The sequence below is a fragment of the Oncorhynchus mykiss genome, chromosome 8 (assembly GCF_013265735.2).
Source record: "Oncorhynchus mykiss isolate Arlee chromosome 8, USDA_OmykA_1.1, whole genome shotgun sequence".
Taxonomy (NCBI): domain Eukaryota; kingdom Metazoa; phylum Chordata; class Actinopteri; order Salmoniformes; family Salmonidae; genus Oncorhynchus; species Oncorhynchus mykiss.
In genome coordinates this window covers 17,682,009-17,702,208 of record NC_048572.1, presented here as the reverse complement: position 1 = coordinate 17,702,208, position 20,200 = coordinate 17,682,009, and the positions used below count along the sequence as shown (strand labels likewise).

The 20,200-nt window shown below is 43.0% G+C and overlaps 1 protein-coding gene across 2 annotated transcripts; it reads right to left on the bottom strand.

The window, feature by feature from the left end:
- Positions 1 to 733: 733 nt before the first annotated feature.
- LOC110529511 (E3 UFM1-protein ligase 1) lies at positions 734 to 20,145 on the bottom strand. Of its 2 annotated transcripts, XM_021611755.2 has the most exons (19): positions 19,880 to 20,145; positions 15,843 to 15,988; positions 13,547 to 13,575; positions 13,350 to 13,447; positions 13,142 to 13,256; positions 12,612 to 12,742; positions 12,445 to 12,503; positions 12,115 to 12,261; positions 11,803 to 11,978; positions 10,284 to 10,463; positions 4,427 to 4,553; positions 3,979 to 4,101; positions 3,567 to 3,687; positions 3,260 to 3,426; positions 3,020 to 3,150; positions 2,811 to 2,891; positions 2,571 to 2,656; positions 2,268 to 2,448; positions 734 to 2,033 (listed from the first exon to the last, which is right to left on the bottom strand). In XM_021611755.2, the coding sequence occupies exons 1-19, from the start codon at positions 19,954 to 19,956 to the stop codon at positions 1,824 to 1,826; spliced, it is 2,385 nt and encodes a 794-aa protein (XP_021467430.1). In that variant the 5' UTR covers positions 19,957 to 20,145; the 3' UTR covers positions 734 to 1,823. The 2 variants fall into 2 exon arrangements, with proteins under 2 accessions (XP_021467430.1, XP_036840808.1); XM_036984913.1 differs by lacking the exon at positions 13,547 to 13,575.
- Between the last annotated feature and the right edge of the window lie 55 nt (positions 20,146 to 20,200).

Genomic DNA, 20,200 nt, shown 5'->3' with positions numbered 1-20,200 from the left:
GAAAAGTACAGAGAGATCCTTGATGAAAACCTGCTCCAGAGCGACTGGGGCGAAGGTTCACCTTCCAACAGGATGACCCTAAGCACACATCCAAGATAACGCAGGAGTGGCTTCGGGACAAGTCTCTGAATGTCCTTGAGTTGCCCAGCCAGAGTCCGGACTTGAACCCGATCGAACATCTCTGGAGAGACCTGAAAATAGCTGTGCAGCGACACTACCCATCCAACCTAACCGAGCTTGAGAGGATATGCAGAGAATGGGAGAAACTCCCAAAATACAGGTGTGCCAAGCTTGTAGCGTCATACCCAAGAAGACTCCGGGCTGTGATCACTGCCAAAGGTGCTTCACCAAAGTCTGAATACTTATGGGTCTGACTATTTATGTAAATGTGATAGTCTTTTTGCTTTGTCATTATGGGGTATTGTTTGTAGAATGATGGCTGTAAACATAAAGTGTCGAAAATGTAAAGGGTCTGAATTCTTTCCGAATACACTGTATGTATTTGTTTTTACTGACAAATAAAAATCAACCAATCCAAACTGTGCCACAGCCAATTGATGAATGGAAAGAGACATCTATTACAAAACACTAAAAAGTTGAATGACATTCTGAGATTGTTGAGCCAAGCCTTCAATACTGGGTAAGCCTACAAGGTAGGGATGGATGTATTTTCTGTTTGTTGAGCTTGACAGTCTATTTATTGTGATGTTGTAAATGCAAACCATAATATTAAAGTGCCCAGTCAGTATGCTTTGTTTATTGGTTGTATGGTGCATTGACATTTGTTACATATATTTTATGTTATTATAAATATGCCATCAGAATGTAGAACATCTGATTTCCCCCTAGCTGATCATTGTCTGCAGCTGGCTCTGATTGTAGTGTAAATGAAACGGGGAGGGAGAAGGAGCTCGTCTGTGGTGGCGGTGAACCCTCAACTTTCTGGCCCGTAGCCTACGTGGCATGTGCCACACAAGTGGCAAAGTTGATATCCACGTTTATAAACACAGGGTCGCTAGTTATTGTTTTTCATTGTTTGAGGGGGAGGGTCTTCAATTTATTTCATGACACCTTTAGTTGGACTCGCCCCCTCCCCAGTAAATTTAGATCTGTCCCTAATACAAGTTTCATGTGCAGTTGGTCCCCGTGTGTGTTATCAATAGAGGGCGCCAGTGGTCTGTGTATCTTTCATTTCAGTAGAATGAAGAAGATACTGAAGATACAGTAGCCTGGATGAGGCAGTGATTTAAGACTACTATGGATACATATCTAGCTTCTGTGAAATTTGAAGTGACATGAATAAAACAGTTACCACCTCTGAATTATCATGTTGAATATAAACCCAAAAGATACAAACTAAGTTACATTCCATGAGAGGCTAAGTGTTTTTTAATTCATCCATGAATTATTTATTACATTACTGCACTGAGGACTTAATTGGAATGTTAATTCAAATGATATCCCAAAGGAATTTACTGCAAATCATTTGAAATAACAGGACCATTCACAACGCTACTACACTAGGTGGGTATCAGATATTTCTTAGTCTAAATGGGTACGACTGTTGAGAAATCACTTTGTAAGACAATTGTGTTTGGCGCAGCTTCTCTACAGAATGTCATTATTCTTTTATGATTTTTTTCTAGATCTCTAGATATTCATTGGCTGCTTCATTGGCGAGCAATAAATCCGCAATTGATTGTGGGTAAATCGGTACTAACAGGCTGATCTACAAATAATAATGAGTAGTTAGGTGATTTGTAGATCAGATCAGTCAGCTGGCAGTTTCCAACTGCAACGCAGTCGATGTGGCACAAGCCCATTTACTCTTCAGTCCCAGACGTCTTCTTCTGAGAGAGGACCAGATCCTTTACCTCGCTGGTTAGGGAGACCAGCTCCTTCCGGATGGCCTCTGCCTCGTCCCCCTCCTCTGGGTTCTCTCCCTCCCCCTGCTCCTGCTTTTTCCCCTGGCTCTGGCTCACCAACCTCTTAACCACCAGACCCTGGAAGCCCGTCAGCAGCCTGTGCTGCTCCTGGAACAACCACACCCGTCCAAAAGCTTCAGTATGACGTCATCTTAAAAATTGTGTCAATTGTAAACAGGTCACAATGTAAGTGTTGCAGAAACAGATCACCATAGGTCCCCCATAGAGCTAATCAAAAACATCCCAACATCATAAAAGGCTGCAAATATACACCATTCTAACTATTACTGGTATAATATCACTAGCAATATAAATGAGAACCAAGGAGAAAGGGAGCAGTACCTCAGAGACGCGGCCCACCAGAGTCCCTATGATCTGGGGGACACAGCGTCCGGGGGCGTGCAGCATGCAGTGGGTGCTGGCCTGGAAGAGCAGCACACTGGTCAGGTGGAGAATCAGGGCTGGGTCCTCAGTCTCCTTCAGCTGCTCTATCAAAGCCTGGCGGTGCAGGAACAGGGCCTGTCTATAGGAACCAGAACAACATGCACTGCCCAGTCAGCCAACAATGTTTAGCACCTCAGACAGTGACCCTGGTCCATGATTATAGACAAGATAAATGCTTGGACTTAAATTTGCTCCCTTTACCTTTCTCTTTTCTTGTCTCCCTTCTTCAGCATGAATCCACACACCTCAACTGCCGTTTCAATATTGGTTAAAAAATCTTCAATTGTCTGAAAATAAAAATAAAATATCAATAGTGTCAGAAAAGCTTTCCATGCATATGATACATATATGAGAGAGCAATCTCAAAGTAATTATCTTTGTTTTATAAGATCTGCAATGATAAGTAGTAAAACCTCCATCAACTGAATGAACATAACTTACCTTTCCATTCAGAGTGTTGTGCACTTTCATAAGAGGCCCTTTGGTTTCCACTGGAAACATTCCTAATATCTTCACTCTGACCTAAAGGGAGATATATTGACATGCATTGTGACATTTGGAAATGTGCAGAACATGGATAAAGCCTCACTAAAGTACCCGACCAACAGGATTGAACGGGCTTGGAATGACAAGCTGAGAGGATAGCTAACCTCATTGGTGATAGAGCTGGGATTCTCTGCTGACATCATGAGTTCAGCTGCCATGAAATTCACCAGGATGTTGGTAACGTCTGTGCACACTGTCTTCAGGACGTACTTGGCAATGTGGACCTGGGTCTCATCTGTGGACTCAAATAATGATGGATCAGTTGATGTTTATGCTGCATTACTAGGTTTTTCATTCAATGAGGATTACCTGTACTTCTGTAGGAGTTAAATAAAGCGGTTTACCAGAGAAGAGCTTGGTCCCTTTCTCAAAGAGCCTGATGTTGTTGTACAGGTTGGAGAGCTCCTCCTGGAAGTCTTTCACACTTCTCTTCTTTGTCACCCCAGTCGTGGAGCTAGTGGAAGACATGAACACAGTCCGAACCACCTCCTGGTAGGTCTTAGTCAAAGGCCTGCAGGCAGAGCAAAACTCTTGCATGTTAAAACTGGCGCACTGATGCACAGTATTTATTTTGTGTGTTGAGTAAAGGGGTTAAAACATTGTGCTTGAAAGTGATTGTGACTGATCGTTGAGTGTGACAGGAATCCCTACCTTACTAAATGCTCCGCCAACTCAGAGAGGATTTCTTCGGGGCAGTCACACACTCTCTCTTCTAGGACAGCAGTGATCTCCTCCAGGGCCATGAAGGGGACTTCAGTCTGTTTGTTACGATCTGCAAAAGAGTGAAACAAAAATATAATTGGCCTTAATGGGGGTACTACAGTTACCTTGGTCTTACACTAACAGGCTTAATCACCCAGGGGAGCAATCTCCTCCAACACAACTGTTAAGATCTCATTACAGAGGACTACCTCACTGAACAAATAATGTAATACTGTACATTAATTGACATAGGGTTTAATTGTGTACACCCACAATAACTTCAGCATGTGATCCAAATGGGAGCAGTGCTACATAGTGAATTCACTGTGGAACCCAGGCAACATAATGACTGTAGTCTTACTTTGTGGGATGACTGCTGTCTCCTCGTCACTGTCATCGTCCCTCCTGCCCTTCTTCTTGGTTTTGCGTATCCTGACCTCTCTGGCATTGCATCCTCCACCACCTCCTTTACTGCCACTGCCCTCTAGGAATCAAAACAATATCAGTCAAACAATTAATTAACACTCTCTGCAGGGTCTGCAGAAAGCAGATGTTTCAGGTTTTCAGGGATGCAGTATTTTTAACCTAACTTCTGTTTTTCAGGAAAAACGGATGTGGGGTCTCCACTCAGGCGTCTTTTTACACCTGCTACTTTAGGTTAATTAATGAATAACGGGGAATTGACCAGGAGTCAAATCTCTCCAACTACCCAGCAGAAAATACCTGGGCTTAGAAGAGTTTATCATGTCTAGTTGATAACCTAACAAACATTTTCTAGAGGGATTAGAATGAGGCCTGGCCTGTACTACCTGTAGTCTTTTTCCTCCTCTCCGCCTCCCTCTTCTCCTTTTTGGAGGGGGCTGTATTTTCTGTCATCATAGCACCTTGCTTGAGATCATCTTCAGTTATCAGGAAAACAGGGTTGTTCTTGGCTTCCTGAAAGAGAACAGCATGGAATTGATGAAGTGGAAAGGAGACACTTCGCTGACTTTGTCGCCATGGGAAAGTTTTGTTACAGTGTCATGTCCACGTTTAAAGTGGTGTTTAAATACAAACCAAATTGACAAAACTTTCACAACAGTAATATACCAATAAAAAGAGACTAGCCTGCTGGCCTTACTGGGTCGAAAGGAACATTAGCTCGAGCTATTTAGAAGGGATATGGCACAAATTATTGTCTAGTTCTGTTTTTCATGCCGTGGGGTAGGCCTGGCGGTATACCGTATTTAATGATATACCGGTATAGATGCAGGGACCGGTTTGGGTTTTTACTTTAACTTCTATACCGGTATTTGAATGTTTGGTTTGTTAAATGTGATGCCATGTGTAATATCAATTTGTATAGTTTACTTTGCTACTTGAGTCATCTCTCTCCGCTCTTTCTCTCCTTGCCACTTTCCACAGACCTAGCCAGGCCCCCTGTCACTCAAGGAGCGCATTTGATGTTCCTCAACCATGAGACATTTGCTTCAGTCTGCATGGTCAATGCAGCACATGCAACAATGTTCATGACAACAATGCTGTTTTCACTCTGCTTCTTAATATAAATCCACTTGCGTTCTATAATGACACTATTGGTTTGTGTTTCTTAAATCAGCAAACAGCTAGTTTGTCTTTTCTTAGCAAGTTGCCCTAAATCTTGTGAGACGCTAATTGTTAGCCGCTAATGCTAGTAGCTAGCTAATAAATGTACTGAGTAAGAGCGAGCGTAATTAGCTATACAGCCTGATAATACCAGTGATGGTGTAGACCTAAATCAGCATGTTGTTTGTGCAACAGTATCATCTAAATCAAAGAGGAATATGCAAAGCAAGAATATGTTAGCTACATGAAGTAGCTAAGAAAAAACATGCGATGTAGCCAAAGCTTATAGGGTCCCCTAGGAAACACTTATCAACACTTTAGTTCCTACCCTGACAATTACTCCTCCCTGGCATTTTAATTCGTTGTCATCTCAAACACTGTATTGAAAGTGCCCACTATTATATTATCACTATAGAATTAGAATAGTCATTCTATTTCCATGATTCCAACAGTTTCTCTAATTAGCAAGTCAAATCATAATTGCAACATTAGGTTAAAAATAAGTCCTAGATTATTTGCCCATATCGTGCAGCCCTACGTGTGGAAATTCTCTCAATTGAGCAGTGGTAAGTAAAAATACTTTAAAGTACAATTTAAGTCATTTTTTGTGGGTTTCTGTGCTTTACTTTACTATTTTTGACAACTTTAACTTCACTATATTCCTAAAGAAAATACTGTACTTTTTACTCCATATATTTTCCCTGACACCTAAAAGTATATTTTGAATGCTTAGCAGAACAGGAAAATAGTCCAATTCACACACTTGTCCAGAGAACATCCCTGGTCATCTACTACCTCTGATCTGGAGGACTCACTAAACACAAATGTGTTGTTTGTAAATGATGTCTGAGTGTTGGAGTGTGCACCTGGCTATCCATAATCTTTTTTTTGTTTTAATAAGAAAAGGGAGACATTTGGTTTGCTTAATATAAGGAACTTGAAATTATTTATTCTTTTGATACTTAAGTACATTTGATCAATTACATGTACTTTGATACTTAAGTATATTGAAAAACAAATACTTTTAGACTTTTACTCATGTGGAATTTTTACTAGGCGACTTGAACTTGAGTAATTTTCTATTACCATTTCTTTATGACAATTGGGTACTTTTTCCACCACTGCAACTGAGTACAGGAAATGCAGAAATGATAAAATTGCTGAAATTTGTTTTGGTTGAAGTTGAATTGAACAGTATAAAACAGTCAGAATGGAGAGAATCATTGAAATCACTTAGAATGTATGTGTTGCCACCCTAGGATCTGTCACTACTAGCAAATGTACAACTTTTATTATTCAAAAACAAAAAATACCGTCAAACCGTCCAATTAAAAACAAAAATCTTGTGATATAATATTTTGCCCACATCGCCCAGCCCTAACGTGGTGCCCTATACCTGCACCCAGAAGGGAGTAGTTCAAAGACAGAGCTATACACGGAGCGTACAACTCATTAAGAACACCTTCCTAATATTGAGTTGCACCTCCACCACCTTTTACCATCAGAACAGCCTCAATTCGTCAGGGCATGGACTCCATAAGGTGTCGAAAGCATTCCACAGGGATGCTGGCCCATGTTGACCCCATTGCTTCCCACAGTTGGGTCAAGTTGGATGTCCTTTGGGTGGTGGACCATTATTGATACACACAGGTAACTGTTAAGCGTGAAAAACCCAGAAGTGTCGCAGGTCTTGAAACAAACCAGTGCACCTGGCACATACTACACTGCTCAAAAAAATAAAGGGAACACTAAAATAACATCCTAGATCTGAATGAATGAAATATTCTTATTAAATACTTTTTTCTTTACATAGTTGAATGTGCTGACAACAAAATCACACAAAAATGATCAATGGAAATCAAATTTATCAACCCACGGAGGTCTGGATTTGGAGTCACACTCAAAATTAAAGTGGAAAACCACACTACAGGCTGATCCAACTTTGATGTAATGTCCTTAAAACAAGTCAAAATGAGGCACAGTAGTGTGTGTGGCCTCCACGTGCCTGTATGACCTCCCTACAACGCCTGGGCATGCTCCTGATGAGGTGGCGGATGGTCTCCTGAGGGATCTCCTCCCAGACCTGGACTAAAGCATCCGCCAACTCCTGGACAGTCTGTGGTGCAACGTGGTGTTGGTGGATGGAGCGAGACATGATATCCCAGATCTGCTCAATTGGATTCAAGCCTTGAAAGGGAGGCCAGTCCATAGCATCAATGCCTTCCTCTTGCATGAACTGCTGACACACTCCAGCCACATGAGGTCTAGCATTGTCTTGCATTAGGAGGAATCCAGGGCCAACCGCACCAGCATACGGTCTCACAAGGGGTCTGAGGATCTCATCTCGGTACCTAATGGCAGTCAGGCTACCTCTGGCGAGCACATGGAGGGCTGTGCGGCCCCCCAAAGAAATGCCACCCCACACCATGACTGACACACCGCCAAACCGGTCATGTTGGAGGATGTTGCAGGCAGCAGAACGTTCTCCACGTTGTCTCCAGACTCTGTCACGTGCTCAGTGTGAACCTGCTTTCATCTGTGAAGAGCACAGGGCGCCAGAGGTGAATTTGCCAATCTTGGTGTTCTCTGGCAAATGCCAAACGTCCTGCACGGTGTTGGGCTGTAAGCACAATCCCCACCTTTGGATGTCAGGCCCTACCACCCTCATGGAGTCTGTTTCTGACCGTTTGAGTAGACACATGCACATTTGTGGCCTGCTGGAGGTCATTTTGCAGGGCTCTGGCAGTGTTCCTCCTGCTCCTCCTTGCACAAAGGCGGAGGTAGCGGTCCTGCTGCTGGGTTGTTGCCCTCCTACGGCCTCCTCCACGTCTCTTGATGTACTGGCCTGTCTCCTGGTAGCGCCTCCATGTTCTGGATACTACGCTGACAGACACAGCAAACCTTCTTGCCACAGCTCGCATTGATGTCCCATCCTGGATAAGCTGCACTACCTGAGCCACTTGTGTGGGTTGTAGACTCCGTCTCATGCTACCACTAGAGTGAAAGCACCGCCTCTAGAACCACTCCTTTATTGGGGGTGTCTTGCTAATTGCCTATAATTTCCACTTGTTGTCTATTCCATTTGCACAACAGCATGTGAAATGTATTGTCAATCAGTGTTGCTTCCTAAGTGGACAGTTTGATTTCACAGAAGTGTGATTGACTTGGAGTTACATTGTGTTGTTTAAGTGTTCCCTTTATTTTTTTGTTCAAAGGCAATTCAATATTTTGTCTTGCCCATTCACCCTCTGAATGGCACACACACACAATCCATGTCACAAGGCTTAAAAATCCCTCTTTATCCTGTCTCCTCCCCTTCATCTACACTGATTGAAGTGGATTTAACAGGTGACATATATAAGGTATACAGTGCCTTGCGAAAGTATTCGGCCCCCTTGAATTTTGCGACCTTTTGCCACATTTCAGGCTTCAGACATAAAGATATAAAACTGTATTTTTTTGTGAAGAATCAACAACAAGTGGGAACCAATCATGAAGTGGAACGACATTTATTGGATATTTCAAACTTTTTTAACAAATAAAAAACTGAAAAATTGGGCGTGCACAATTATTCAGCCCCCTTAAGTTAATACTTTGTAGCGCCACCTTTTGCTGCGATTACAGCTGTAAGTCGCTTGGGGTATGTCTCTATCAGTTTTGCACATCGAGAGACTGACATTTTTTCCCATTCCTCCTTGCAAAACAGCTCGAGCTCAGTGAGGATGGATGGAGAGCATTTGTGAACAGCAGTTTTCAGTTCTTTCCACAGATTCTCGATTGGATTCAGGTCTGGACTTTGACTTGGCCATTCTAACACCTGGATATGTTTATTTTTGAACCATTCCATTGTAGATTTTGCTTTATGTTTTGGATCATTGTCTTGTTGGAAGACAAATATCCGTCCCAGTCTCAGGTCTTTTGCAGACTCCATCAGGTTTTCTTCCAGAATGGTCCTGTATTTGGCTCCATCCATCTTCCCATCAATTTTAACCATCTTCCCTGTCCCTGCTGAAGAAAAGCAGGCCCAAACCATGATGCTGCCACTACCATGTTTGACAGTGGGGATGGTGTGTTCAGCTGTGTTGCTTTTACGCCAAACATAACGTTTTGCATTGTTGCCAAAAAGTTCAATTTTGGTTTCATCTGACCAGAGCACCTTCTTCCACATGTTTGGTGTGTCTCCTAGGTGGCTTGTGGCAAACTTTAAACAACACTTTTTATGGATATCTTTTAGAAATGGCTTTCTTCTTGCCACTCTTCCATAAAGGCCAGATTTGTGCAATATACGACTGATTGTTGTCCTATGGACAGAGTCTCCCACCTCAGCTGTAGATCTCTGCAGTTCATCCAGAGTGATCATGGGCCTCTTGGCTGCATCTCTGATCAGTCTTCTCCTTGTATGAGCTGAAAGTTTAGAGGGACGGCCAGGTCTTGGTAGATTTGCAGTGGTCTGATACTCCTTCCATTTCAATATTATCGCTTGCACAGTGCTCCTTGGGATGTTTAAAGCTTGGGAAATATTTTTGGTGTGTTCCTTGTTCTTCATGATGCTCTCTGCGCTTTTAACGGACCTCTGAGACTATCACAGTGCAGGTGCATTTATACGGAGACTTCATTACACACAGGTGGATTGTATTTATCATCATTAGTCATTTAGGTCAACATTGGATCATTCAGAGATCCTCACTGAACTTCTGGAGAGAGTTTGCTGCACTGAAAGTAAAGGGGCTGAATAATTTTGCACGCCCAATTTTTCCATTTTTGATTTGTTAAAAAAGTTTGAAATATCCAATAAATGTCATTCCACTTCATGATTGTGTCCCACTTGTTGTTGATTCTTCACAAAAAAATACAGTTTTATATCTTTATGTTTGAAACCTGAAATGTGGCAAAAGGTCGCAAAGTTCAAGGGGGCCGAATACTTTCGCAAGGCACTGTATATGGTATAAGGTACAATAGCTTTTACATGGATTCACCTGGTCAGTCTCATGGAAAAAGCAGGTGTTCTTAATGAGTGTATCTCCATCTCAAAAGACAATGACAATCTGCCCATCAGGTAACTTCATGACAGGTGTGATATACCTTCTGAGCTTTATGCTGCATGGTTTCCTCAAAGAGACAGAGACAGTTGCTGATGAACTTCTCGCTGATCACCACGGTGTCTCCCAGGACCCTGGCAGTCGACAGCACGTTGGTCGTTCTCATGGCCTCGTTGATTATGATGCCAACGTCCTCCATGGACAGACAGCTGGGCAGAATGGGCTACATGTCAAAAGCAGGGGGAGCACATGTGACACTGTAAGTTACTCAAGAAAATGAGATTATTTTATATAGTGCATTCAGAAAGTATTCAGACCCCTTGACTTTTTCCACAATTTGTTACGTTACAGCCTTATTCTAAAATGTATTACCCCATAATGACAAAGCAAAAACAGGGTTTTTAGAATAATAAAAAAACAGAAAACATAAATATCACATTTACATAAGTATTTAGACCCTTTACTCAGTACTTTGTTGAAGCACCTTTGGCAGCGATTACAGCCTCGAGTCTTCTTGGGTATGATGCTACAAGCTTGGCACACCTGTATTTGGGGAGTTTCTCACATTGTCCCGAAGCCACTCCTGCGTTATCTTGGCTGTGTGCTTAGGGTCATCCTGTTGGAAGGTGAACCTTCACCCCAGAGCAGGTTTTCATCAAGGATCTCTCTGTACTTTGCTGTTCATCTTTCCCTCGATCAAGACTAATCTCCCAGTCTCTGCCGCTGAAAAACGTCCCCACAGCATGATGCTGTCACCACCATGCTTCACCGTAGGGATGGTTCCTGGTTTCCTCCAGACGTGACGCTTGGCATTCAGGCCAAAGAGTTCAATCTTGGGTTCATCAGACCAGAGAATGTTGTTTCTCATAGTCTGAGAGTCCTTTAGGTGCTTTTTGTCAAACTCCAAGCAGGCTGTTATGTGCCTTTTACTGAGCAGTGGCTTCCATCTGGCCACCCTACCATAAAGGCCTGATTGGTGGAGTGCTGCAGAGATGGTTGTCCTTCTGGAATGTTCTAATCTCCACAGAGGAACTCTGGAGCTCTTTCAGAGTGACCATCGGGTTCTTGGTCACCTGCCTGACCAAGGCCCTTCTCCCCCGATTGTTCAGTTTGGCCGGGCGGCCAGCTCTAGGAAGTCTTGGTGGTTCCAAACTTAAGAATGACGGAGGCCACTGTGTTCTTTGGGACCTTCAACGCTGCAGAAATGTTTTGGTACCCTTCCCCAGATCTGTTTCTCGACACAATCCTGTCTCGGAGCTCTACTGACAATTCCTTCAACATATTTCAGTTGTATTTATTTATATAAATTGGCAAAAATGTTTTTGCTTTGTCATTATGGGGTAGTGTGTGTAGATTGAGGAGGGAAAAAAACATTTTAATACATTTTAGAATAAGGATGTAAAAAAAACAATGTGGAAAAAGTCAAGGGGTCTGAATACTTTCCGAAGGCACTGTATATTTCAAATGTGCCAAGTTAGTTACTGAGCAAAATCAACAAATTATGCTAAAAATAATTTTTGTGATTTGGCAGAGAACGATTGATAAAGCAGGTTGGCATGGACCTGCACATCGGCCCATGTGGCAGAGTTGACAGCCTCCTCCACAGAAGCCTCCACCTGGTCTACCAGGGCCTGGCCTACACAGGCTGCCCTGAGAAACAGCAGCTTGCTGGACTTGAAACGTTTCTTGATGTAGCTCACTGGGTCAGGGATGCCAAGTCTGATCAAAGAATCAAACTCTGTGTGGAGGGAACAGAGGACATATGAGGGTACAAAATCAGGTTTTAGGCAGATTTCCAGTATGGAAATTATGAAAAAGAAATATTGCAACCAATAAGCTTAGGATATCCGCTAAATAATCAAAGGTGGGAGTACCTAAATAGCCATTCTGCTTGAGGAAGGAGTCCACCCAGGCATTCTGTGTTCTGGAGTAGATGTCAGGGATGTAGACAGCTTTGTCCTGCCGGCCCCCCACCACAGTGCCTTTCAGACGGCCAGTATTCACCAGCTCCTCCAAAACAGCTGAGAACCAAAAGTTAGCTGAACAATAGCATGACATACAACTGCATTTGATTTATTAGGCGTACTCAAAACATTGTTTGTACAGAACACACAGATAAAATTATTATACACCCAAAACACAGTACAGTACTGACAATTCAGCTAGGTCTGAATTTTAAAACAACAGAAGGAACAGCTACTTACAGTAGAGAAGATGTTCCTGAAAACCATAGACGCCAATCACACTACCAACTGGTGTTGGCCTACAAAAGGAACTCAAAAGAATTAAGTATTAGGAGCAGGGCGGGGGAAAAAACAAAGATTGTGTTGGTTAAAAAAGCAAGACAGATAGGGATTGGTATGGAACATACCGAGTCACCGCACTGAAAAGCCCACGGATGCGAGCTCCATGGCGAGAGACAAATGCAGGGGTAAATAAGACTCCCCTGTTGTACTCATCCATCTGGCCTTGGATGACTTTCCCAAGGCGCTTCGACAGCTCCTACGAGACACAGCATAGCACACAATCAGACAAAGTGGTTAACATTTCAGATAACTGTGTGTACAGGTCCATACATGCACCTCAAGCTGAAACTCAAGCTACCGACAAAGCACACAGATACTTAACTTTCAAAAGACTATTGATATCAAAGTATAAACATGATAAAAAAACAGATATTTTCTATAAGCATCACCTCAAATATAGAAGAGGTGATGGTATTGACAAGGAGACAGAGGTGGCTCTAGACTCACGGTTAGTGCTATCCGGTATCCTTGGGACGTCCCTACCCTAAACACTAACCCTTACCTTAAGCATTTTGAATTTCAAGTTAAATGGGGTGAAGTCAGAGTTGGGGCATCCCAAGGACCACGTTTAGAGTTTTTTCCCCCCTTGCCTCACCTCAGTCAGGAAGTCCCCTGGAAGATCATAGTTTTTACATAGTTCTGGGATGTTCACAAAGCCTGCCTCTTGTAGTTTATCATTCACCTCCTCAGAAACTCGATTCAGGTAGTTTCTAGAAGACAGGGGGAATTCAGAACAAATCTAATAGCCCAGTAGCTGACAGTACTACAATGAAACAATGTGTTGTGTGAAACATCCTACTCACTCATCGATAAGCTGCCCCAGCACCAGTTGAACGCTTTTATCAGATCTTGCAATGTCATTTGCTCTGGCCTCAACATGAACCCAATCAACGTTGATATCCTGTAAACAATAATAAAAAAACATTATTGTCAGAAACACTTAACTACAGTGCTTACAAACTAGGAAGAGGAATTAGTAGTACTGCAGAGTGACACACACCTTCTGTAGGTCCACAATGTTGACCCGACCTTTGGAAAGCAGAAACAAGATTTCTTAAATCTATGTCACCATAATAGTATTATATATATACAGTTGAAGTTGGAAGTTTACATACACTTAGGTTGGAGTCATTAAAACTCGTTTTTCCACCACTCCACACATTTCTTGACAACAAACTATAGTTTTGGCAAGTCGGTTAAGACATCAACTTTGTGCATGACAAATAATTTTTCCAACAATTGTATAGAGACATATTATTTCACTTACAATTCACTGTATCACAATTCCAGTGGGTCAGAAGTCTACATACATTAAGTTGACTGTGCCTTTAAACAGCTTGGAAAAATCCAGAAAATTATGTCATGGCTTTAGAAGCTTCTGATACTCAAATTGACATAATTTGAGTCAATTGGAGGTGTACCTGTGGACGTATTTCAAGGCCGACCTTCAAACTCAGTGCCTCTTTGCTTGACATCATTGGAAAATCAAAAGAAATTGGCCAAGACCTCAGAAAAACATTTGTAGATCTCCAGTCTGGTTCATCCTTGGGAGCAATTTCCAAATGCCTGAAGGTGCCACGTTCATCTGGTCAAACAATTGTACGAAAGTATAAACACCATGGGACCACGCAGCCGTCATACCGCTCAGGAAGGAGACGCATTCTGTCTCCTAGAGATGAACGTACTTTGGTGCGAAAAGTGTAAATCAATCTCAGAACAACAGCAAAGGACCTTGTGAAGATGCTGGAGGAAACAGATACAAAGGAATCTATATCCACAGTAAAACGAGTCCTATATCGACATAACCTGAAAGGCCGCTTAGCAAGGAAGAAGCCACTGCTCCAAAACCGCCATAAAAAAGCCAGACTACGGTTTGTAATTGCACATGGGGACAAAGATCAAACTTTTTGGAGAAATGTCCTCTGGTCTGATGAAACACAAATGTAACTGTTTGGCCATAATGACCATTGTTATGTTTGAAGGAAAAAGGGGAAGGCTTGCAAGTCAAAAAACACCATCCCAACCATGAAGCACGGGGTGGCAGCATCATGTTGTGGGGGTGCTTTGCTGCAGGAGGGACTGGTGCACTTCACAAACTAGATGGTATCACGAGGAAGGAAAATTGTGTGGATATATTGAAGCAACATCTCAAGACATCAGTCAGGAAGTTAAAGCTTGGTCGCAAATGGGTCTTCCAAATCGACAAGGACCACAAGCATACTTCCAAAGTTGTGGCAAAATGGCTTAAGGACAACAAAGTCAAGGTATTGGAGTGGCCATCACAAAGCCCTGACCTCAATCCTATAGACAATTTGTGGCAGAACTCAAAAAGCTGTGCGAGCAAGGAGGCCTACAAACCTGACTGAGTTACACCAGCTCTGTCAGGAGGAACGGGCCAAAATTCACCCAACTTATTGCGGGAAGCTTGTGGAAGGCTACCCAAAACATTTGACCCAAGTTAAACATTTTAAAAGGCAATGTTACCAAATATTCATTGAGTGTATGTAAACTTCTGACCCACTGAGAATGTGATGAAAGAAGTAAAAGCTGAAATAAATAATACTCTCTACCATAATTCTGACATTTCACATTCTTAAAATAATGTGGTGATCCTACCTGACCTAATACAGGGAATTGTTAATAGGATTAAATGTCAGGAATTGTGAAAAACTGAGCTTAAATGTATTTGGCTAAGGTATATGTAAGGTGTATGTAGACTTCAACTGTGTGTGTGTGTGTGTGTGTATATATATATATGTATATATATATATTTTTTTTAACTTTAAACTAGGCAAGTCAGTTAAGAACAAATTCTTATTTACAATGACGGCCTACACCGGCCAAACCCAAACGATGCTGGGCCAATTGTGCGCCGCCCTATGGGGCTCCCAATTACGGCCGGTTGTGATACAGGCTGGAATCGAACCAGGGTGTCTGTAGTGACGCCTCTAGCACTGAGATGCAGTGCCTTAAACCGCTGCGCCACTTGGGAGCCATGTAGGCCATTTAGCAGGCGCTTTTATCCAAAGCGACTTAGTCATGCGTGCGTATATTTTACATAAGGGTTGTCCTGGGAAATGAAACTACTACCCCGGCATGGCAAGCACCAAGCTCTACCAACTAACTGAACTACAGCGGATGGTCTTTTACATAACCTTTTGTCCATGTCAATAAATGTAGGTGTATGTTAAACCTTGAACATCTACGCAACCATGATCTGAGTTGAATGAGTGCAACACTTTTTTCCTTTACGACAAAGGTATTGGAATCAGAAGAAGATTGCCTAGCCAACTAACCTCCATGGACGTAGAGCTCATCCCGTATCTCTCTACTGATTTGGGATGGGGTTATGTACTCTTTGCCATCAAGTGTGTGTACCACATCCAACTTTTTCTCTTCAACCAGCTTGGCAACGATTTCAATGCAGTTCCTCTCGGACAACCTGGGAAGGATTTACAGTAGAAGAGGTATTTAGACACAAAGATTCTAGAATTTAATTCTATATGAAATTCTATGCATTCCCCACAGTGGCCTTCAGAATGTATCCAAACCACGGACTACAGGCAGTATTCCTACTGGGCTAGAGATACCTCTTACAAGGAACGGGTAACGGACATGGATGCATACAAGAAAGCCCACTACGACCTCCGACGAGACATCAAACATGGAAAAGGACAATACAGGAGGAAGGTGGAATCCTATTACACTGGCTCCGACTCCTGTTTTATTTGGCAGGGGTTGCAGACGATGCAGAACTCCCAAACAAGCTAAATGCCTTTTATGCTTGCGTTTCCGGATGACTGTGATCTCGCTCTCCGTGGCCGATGTGAGCAACCGTTTAAACAGGTTAACAATCACAAAGTGGAATACCTGCATGTGCAGACCAGCTGGCAAGTGTAAAATATATTTTCAATCTCTCCTTGTCCCAGTCTGTAATCCCAACATGTTTCAAGGTCATCACCATTGTCTCTGTTCCCAAGTGCACCAAGGTAACCTGCCTAAATGACTACCCAGCCCTGTAGGACTCACATCTTTAATTATGAAGTACTTTGAAAGGCTGGTCATGACACATCAACACCATCATCCATGACACCCTAGACCCACACCAATTCGCATTCCGCCCCAACAGATCCACAGATGACGCAATCTCAATTGCACTTCACACTGCCCCCTCCCACCTGGACAAGAGGATAAATAACTATGTGAGAATGCTGTTCATAGACTACAGCTCAGCATTCAACACCATAGTCCCCTCCAAGCTCATCACCAAGCTAGAGACCCTGGGACTGAACCCCTTCCTCTGCAGCTGGATCCTGGACTTCCTGATGGGCCGACCCCAGGTGGTGAGAGTAGGCAACAACACCTCAGCCACACTGAACCTCAACATGGGGCCCCCTTTGGGGTGTGTGCTTAGTCCCCTCCTGTACTCACTATAGTGGATTGGATCGAGAGGGCAGTAATGGAGCGGCTCGATAGCTTAAAGTTCCTTGGCATCCACATAACTAAGGACTTACCATGGTCCACACAATCGTGAAGAGGGCATGGCAGCGCCTCTTCCCACTCAGGAAGCTGCAAAGATTTGGCATGGGCCCATGGGCCCTCTACTGCTGCACCATCGAGAGAGCATCTTGACTGGCTGCATCACCACTTGGTATGGCAAATGCACCACCCTCGACCAAAGCGCTAGAAAGAGTGCTGCGGACATCCCAGTACATCATTTGGGCCAAGCTACCTGCCATCCAAGACCTCAAGATCAGGCAGTGTCAGAGAAAGGCCCAAAAAATTGCCAAAAACTTCAGCCAGTCAAGCCATAGACTATTCACTCTGCTACCATCTGGCAAACGGTACCGGAGCGTCAGCTCTGGGACAAACAGGCTGAGACAGCTTCTACCCCCAATGCATTAGACTGCTAAAAAAGTCAATTAATGGTACCCGAACTATCTGCACAAATGACCTTATCTTGTACTGTATTTTGTTACATTACAGCTTTATTCTAAAATGGATTACATACCCCCTTCCCCCCCTCAATCTACACACAATACCCCATAATTAAAAGCAAAAAAAATGTTTAGACATTTTTGCAATAAAAATAAAATGAAAATACATTTACATAAGTATTCAGATCCTTTACTCAGTACTTTGCTGAAGCACCTTTGGCAACGATTACAACCTTGAGTCTTCTTGAGTATGATGCTCCAAGCTTGGCACACCTGTATTTGGGGAGTTTCTCACATTCTTCTCTGCAGATCTTCTCAAACTCTGTCAGGTTGGATGGGGAGAGCCACTGCACAGCTATTGTCAGGTCTCCAGAGATGTTCGATCGGGTCCGGGCTCTGGCTGGGCCACTCAAGTAGATTGAGACTTGTCCCGAAGCCACTACTGCTCTGTCTTGGCTGTGTACTTAGGGTCATTGTCCTGTTGGAAGGTGAACCTTCGCCCCAGTCTGAGTTCCAGACTGGAGTAGGTTTTCATCAAGGATCTCTGTCCTTTGCTCCATTCATCTTCCCCTCGATCAAGACTAGTCTCCCAGTCCCTGCTGCTAAAAAACATCCCTACAGCATGATGCTGCCACCACCATGCTTCACCGTAGGGATGATGCCTGGTTTCCTCCAGACATGATGCTTGGCATTCAGCCCAATGAGTTCAATCTTGGTTTCATCAGACCAGATAATATTGTTTCTCATGGTCTGAGAGTCCTTTAGGTGCCTTTTAGCAAACTCCAAGCGGGCTATTATATGCATTTTACTGAGGAGTGGCTTTCATCTGGCCACTCTACTATAAAAGCCTGATTGGTAGAGCGCTGCAGAGATGGTTGTCCTATTTCAGTTGAAGGCATTCAGCTGTACAACTGACTAGGTATCCCCCTTTCCATTTCTGCGAGGTCCTCCCATCTCCACAGAGCAACTCTGGAGCTCTGTCAGAGTGACCATCGGGTTCTTGTTCACCTCCCTGACCAAGGCCCTTCTCCCCTGGTTGCTCAGTTCGGCCAGGTGGACAGCTCTACAAAAAGTCTCGTGGTTCCAAACTTCTTCCATTTACGAATGACAGCCACTGTATTCTTAGGGACCTTCAATGCTGCAGAACTGTTTTGGTACCCTTCCCCAGATCTGTGCCTTGAGACACATCCTGTCTCAGAGCTCAATGGACAATTCCTTCGACCTCATGGCTTGGCTTTTGCTCTGACATGTCAACTACCTTATAGACTGGTGTGTGCCTTTCCAAATCATGCCCAATCAATTGAATTTACCACAGGTGGATCTCAAGGCTGATCAATGGAAACGGGATAAACCTAAGCTCAATTTCGAGTCTCATAGCAAAGGGTCTGAATACTTATGTACACTTCCATTCAAAAGATTGGGGTCACTTAGAAATGTCCTTGTTTTTAGAAGATTTTGTCCATTACAATAACATCAAATTTATCAGAAATACAATGTAGACATTGTTAATGTTGTGAATGACTATTGTAGCTGGAAACGGCAGATTTTAGACTAGTTGAGTATCTGGAGCATCAGCATTTGTGGGTCTGATTACAGGCTCAAAATGTCCAGAAACAAAGTACTTTCTTCTGAAAATCGTCAGTCTATTCTCGTTCTGAGAAATGAAGGATATTCCATGCGAGGCTGTGTACTACTCCCTTCACAGAACAGCGCAAAATGGCTCTAAACAGAATAGAAAGAGGAGTGGGAGTCCCTGAGGCACAACTGAGCAAGAGGACTAGTACATTAGTGTCTACATCATACCTAGTAACTGCAAATTGATATCGTACTAGTACTTCCTGTAAAGTTCCATTCTTGTGTATTTTATTCCTCGTGTTACTATTTTATTTGTAACTTTGCATCGTCGTGAAGGACTTGTATGCAAGCATTTCACGGTAAAGTCTACACCAGCTGTATTCGGTGCATGTGACAAATAACGTTACTATCTCAAATGGGTAGATTTAGCAACTGTTCCCTATAGAAGGCCAGGGGTTCTGTTAACATTACCTAACAGACTCTAGTTGACAGTTAGATAATACAATATTAGTCCCGCTAAAAACGTATGCAGGAAGCCCATAGGCACAGTTTATTTTTTAAGTATGTTGTATTTGTTATACAACAAAAAAAAATACCAGCTAACGTTAGCTGTCCTGCTGGTTCAGCCCACCACACGTTAGCTCAAGTTAGCCAACTCGGACTGTAACGGTAATTCTATGACTGCCCAGACATAAACAGTCAACAAGTCAGTTATCTAGCTAGCTAATTTACTAGTTACATCTGACTATAAAGTTCAGAGAAGCTAGCTAACGACTCGAGTATCGTTAGCTATTTTGGAATAGCCAGCTGGCTTTCGCTACCTCTGCACTGTGTCAGCAAACTGTGCTCTCTGGAAATCCGCTGCCAGACGTCTGATTTCTTCCCAGGCGGCTGCCATCGTATTGGTGGGTTTCTAAAACGATTCCACTACAGGTTTGCATGAGCGATAATCTTCAACTCTATGGCTATATTTCTTGCTACTAGCTAAACCATGTTGTGCAAAGTACAATAACGTTAGCTAGTAGTGATTCACAAATTCACACGTCAACATAACAGCAACGTAATACGGAAAGCCCGAGAGTCCAAAAAGCACCATCATTTTGCCCACCCAATTTTTCCGTAACCTCGCCTCCGTCCTCGCG

Coding starts and splice junctions, on each gene's coding strand:
- LOC110529511 (XM_021611755.2), bottom strand. CDS start 19,956: ATGGCAGCCGCCTGGGAAGAAATCAGACGTCTGGCAGCGGATTTCCAG. Junction 12,504..12,611: donor CTTTTCAGTGCGGTGACTCG/GTATGTTCCATA, acceptor TTCCTTTTGTAG/GCCAACACCAGTTGGTAGTG. Junction 4,554..10,283: donor TGCAGCATAAAGCTCAGAAG/GTATATCACACC, acceptor GTTCTCTTTCAG/GAAGCCAAGAACAACCCTGT.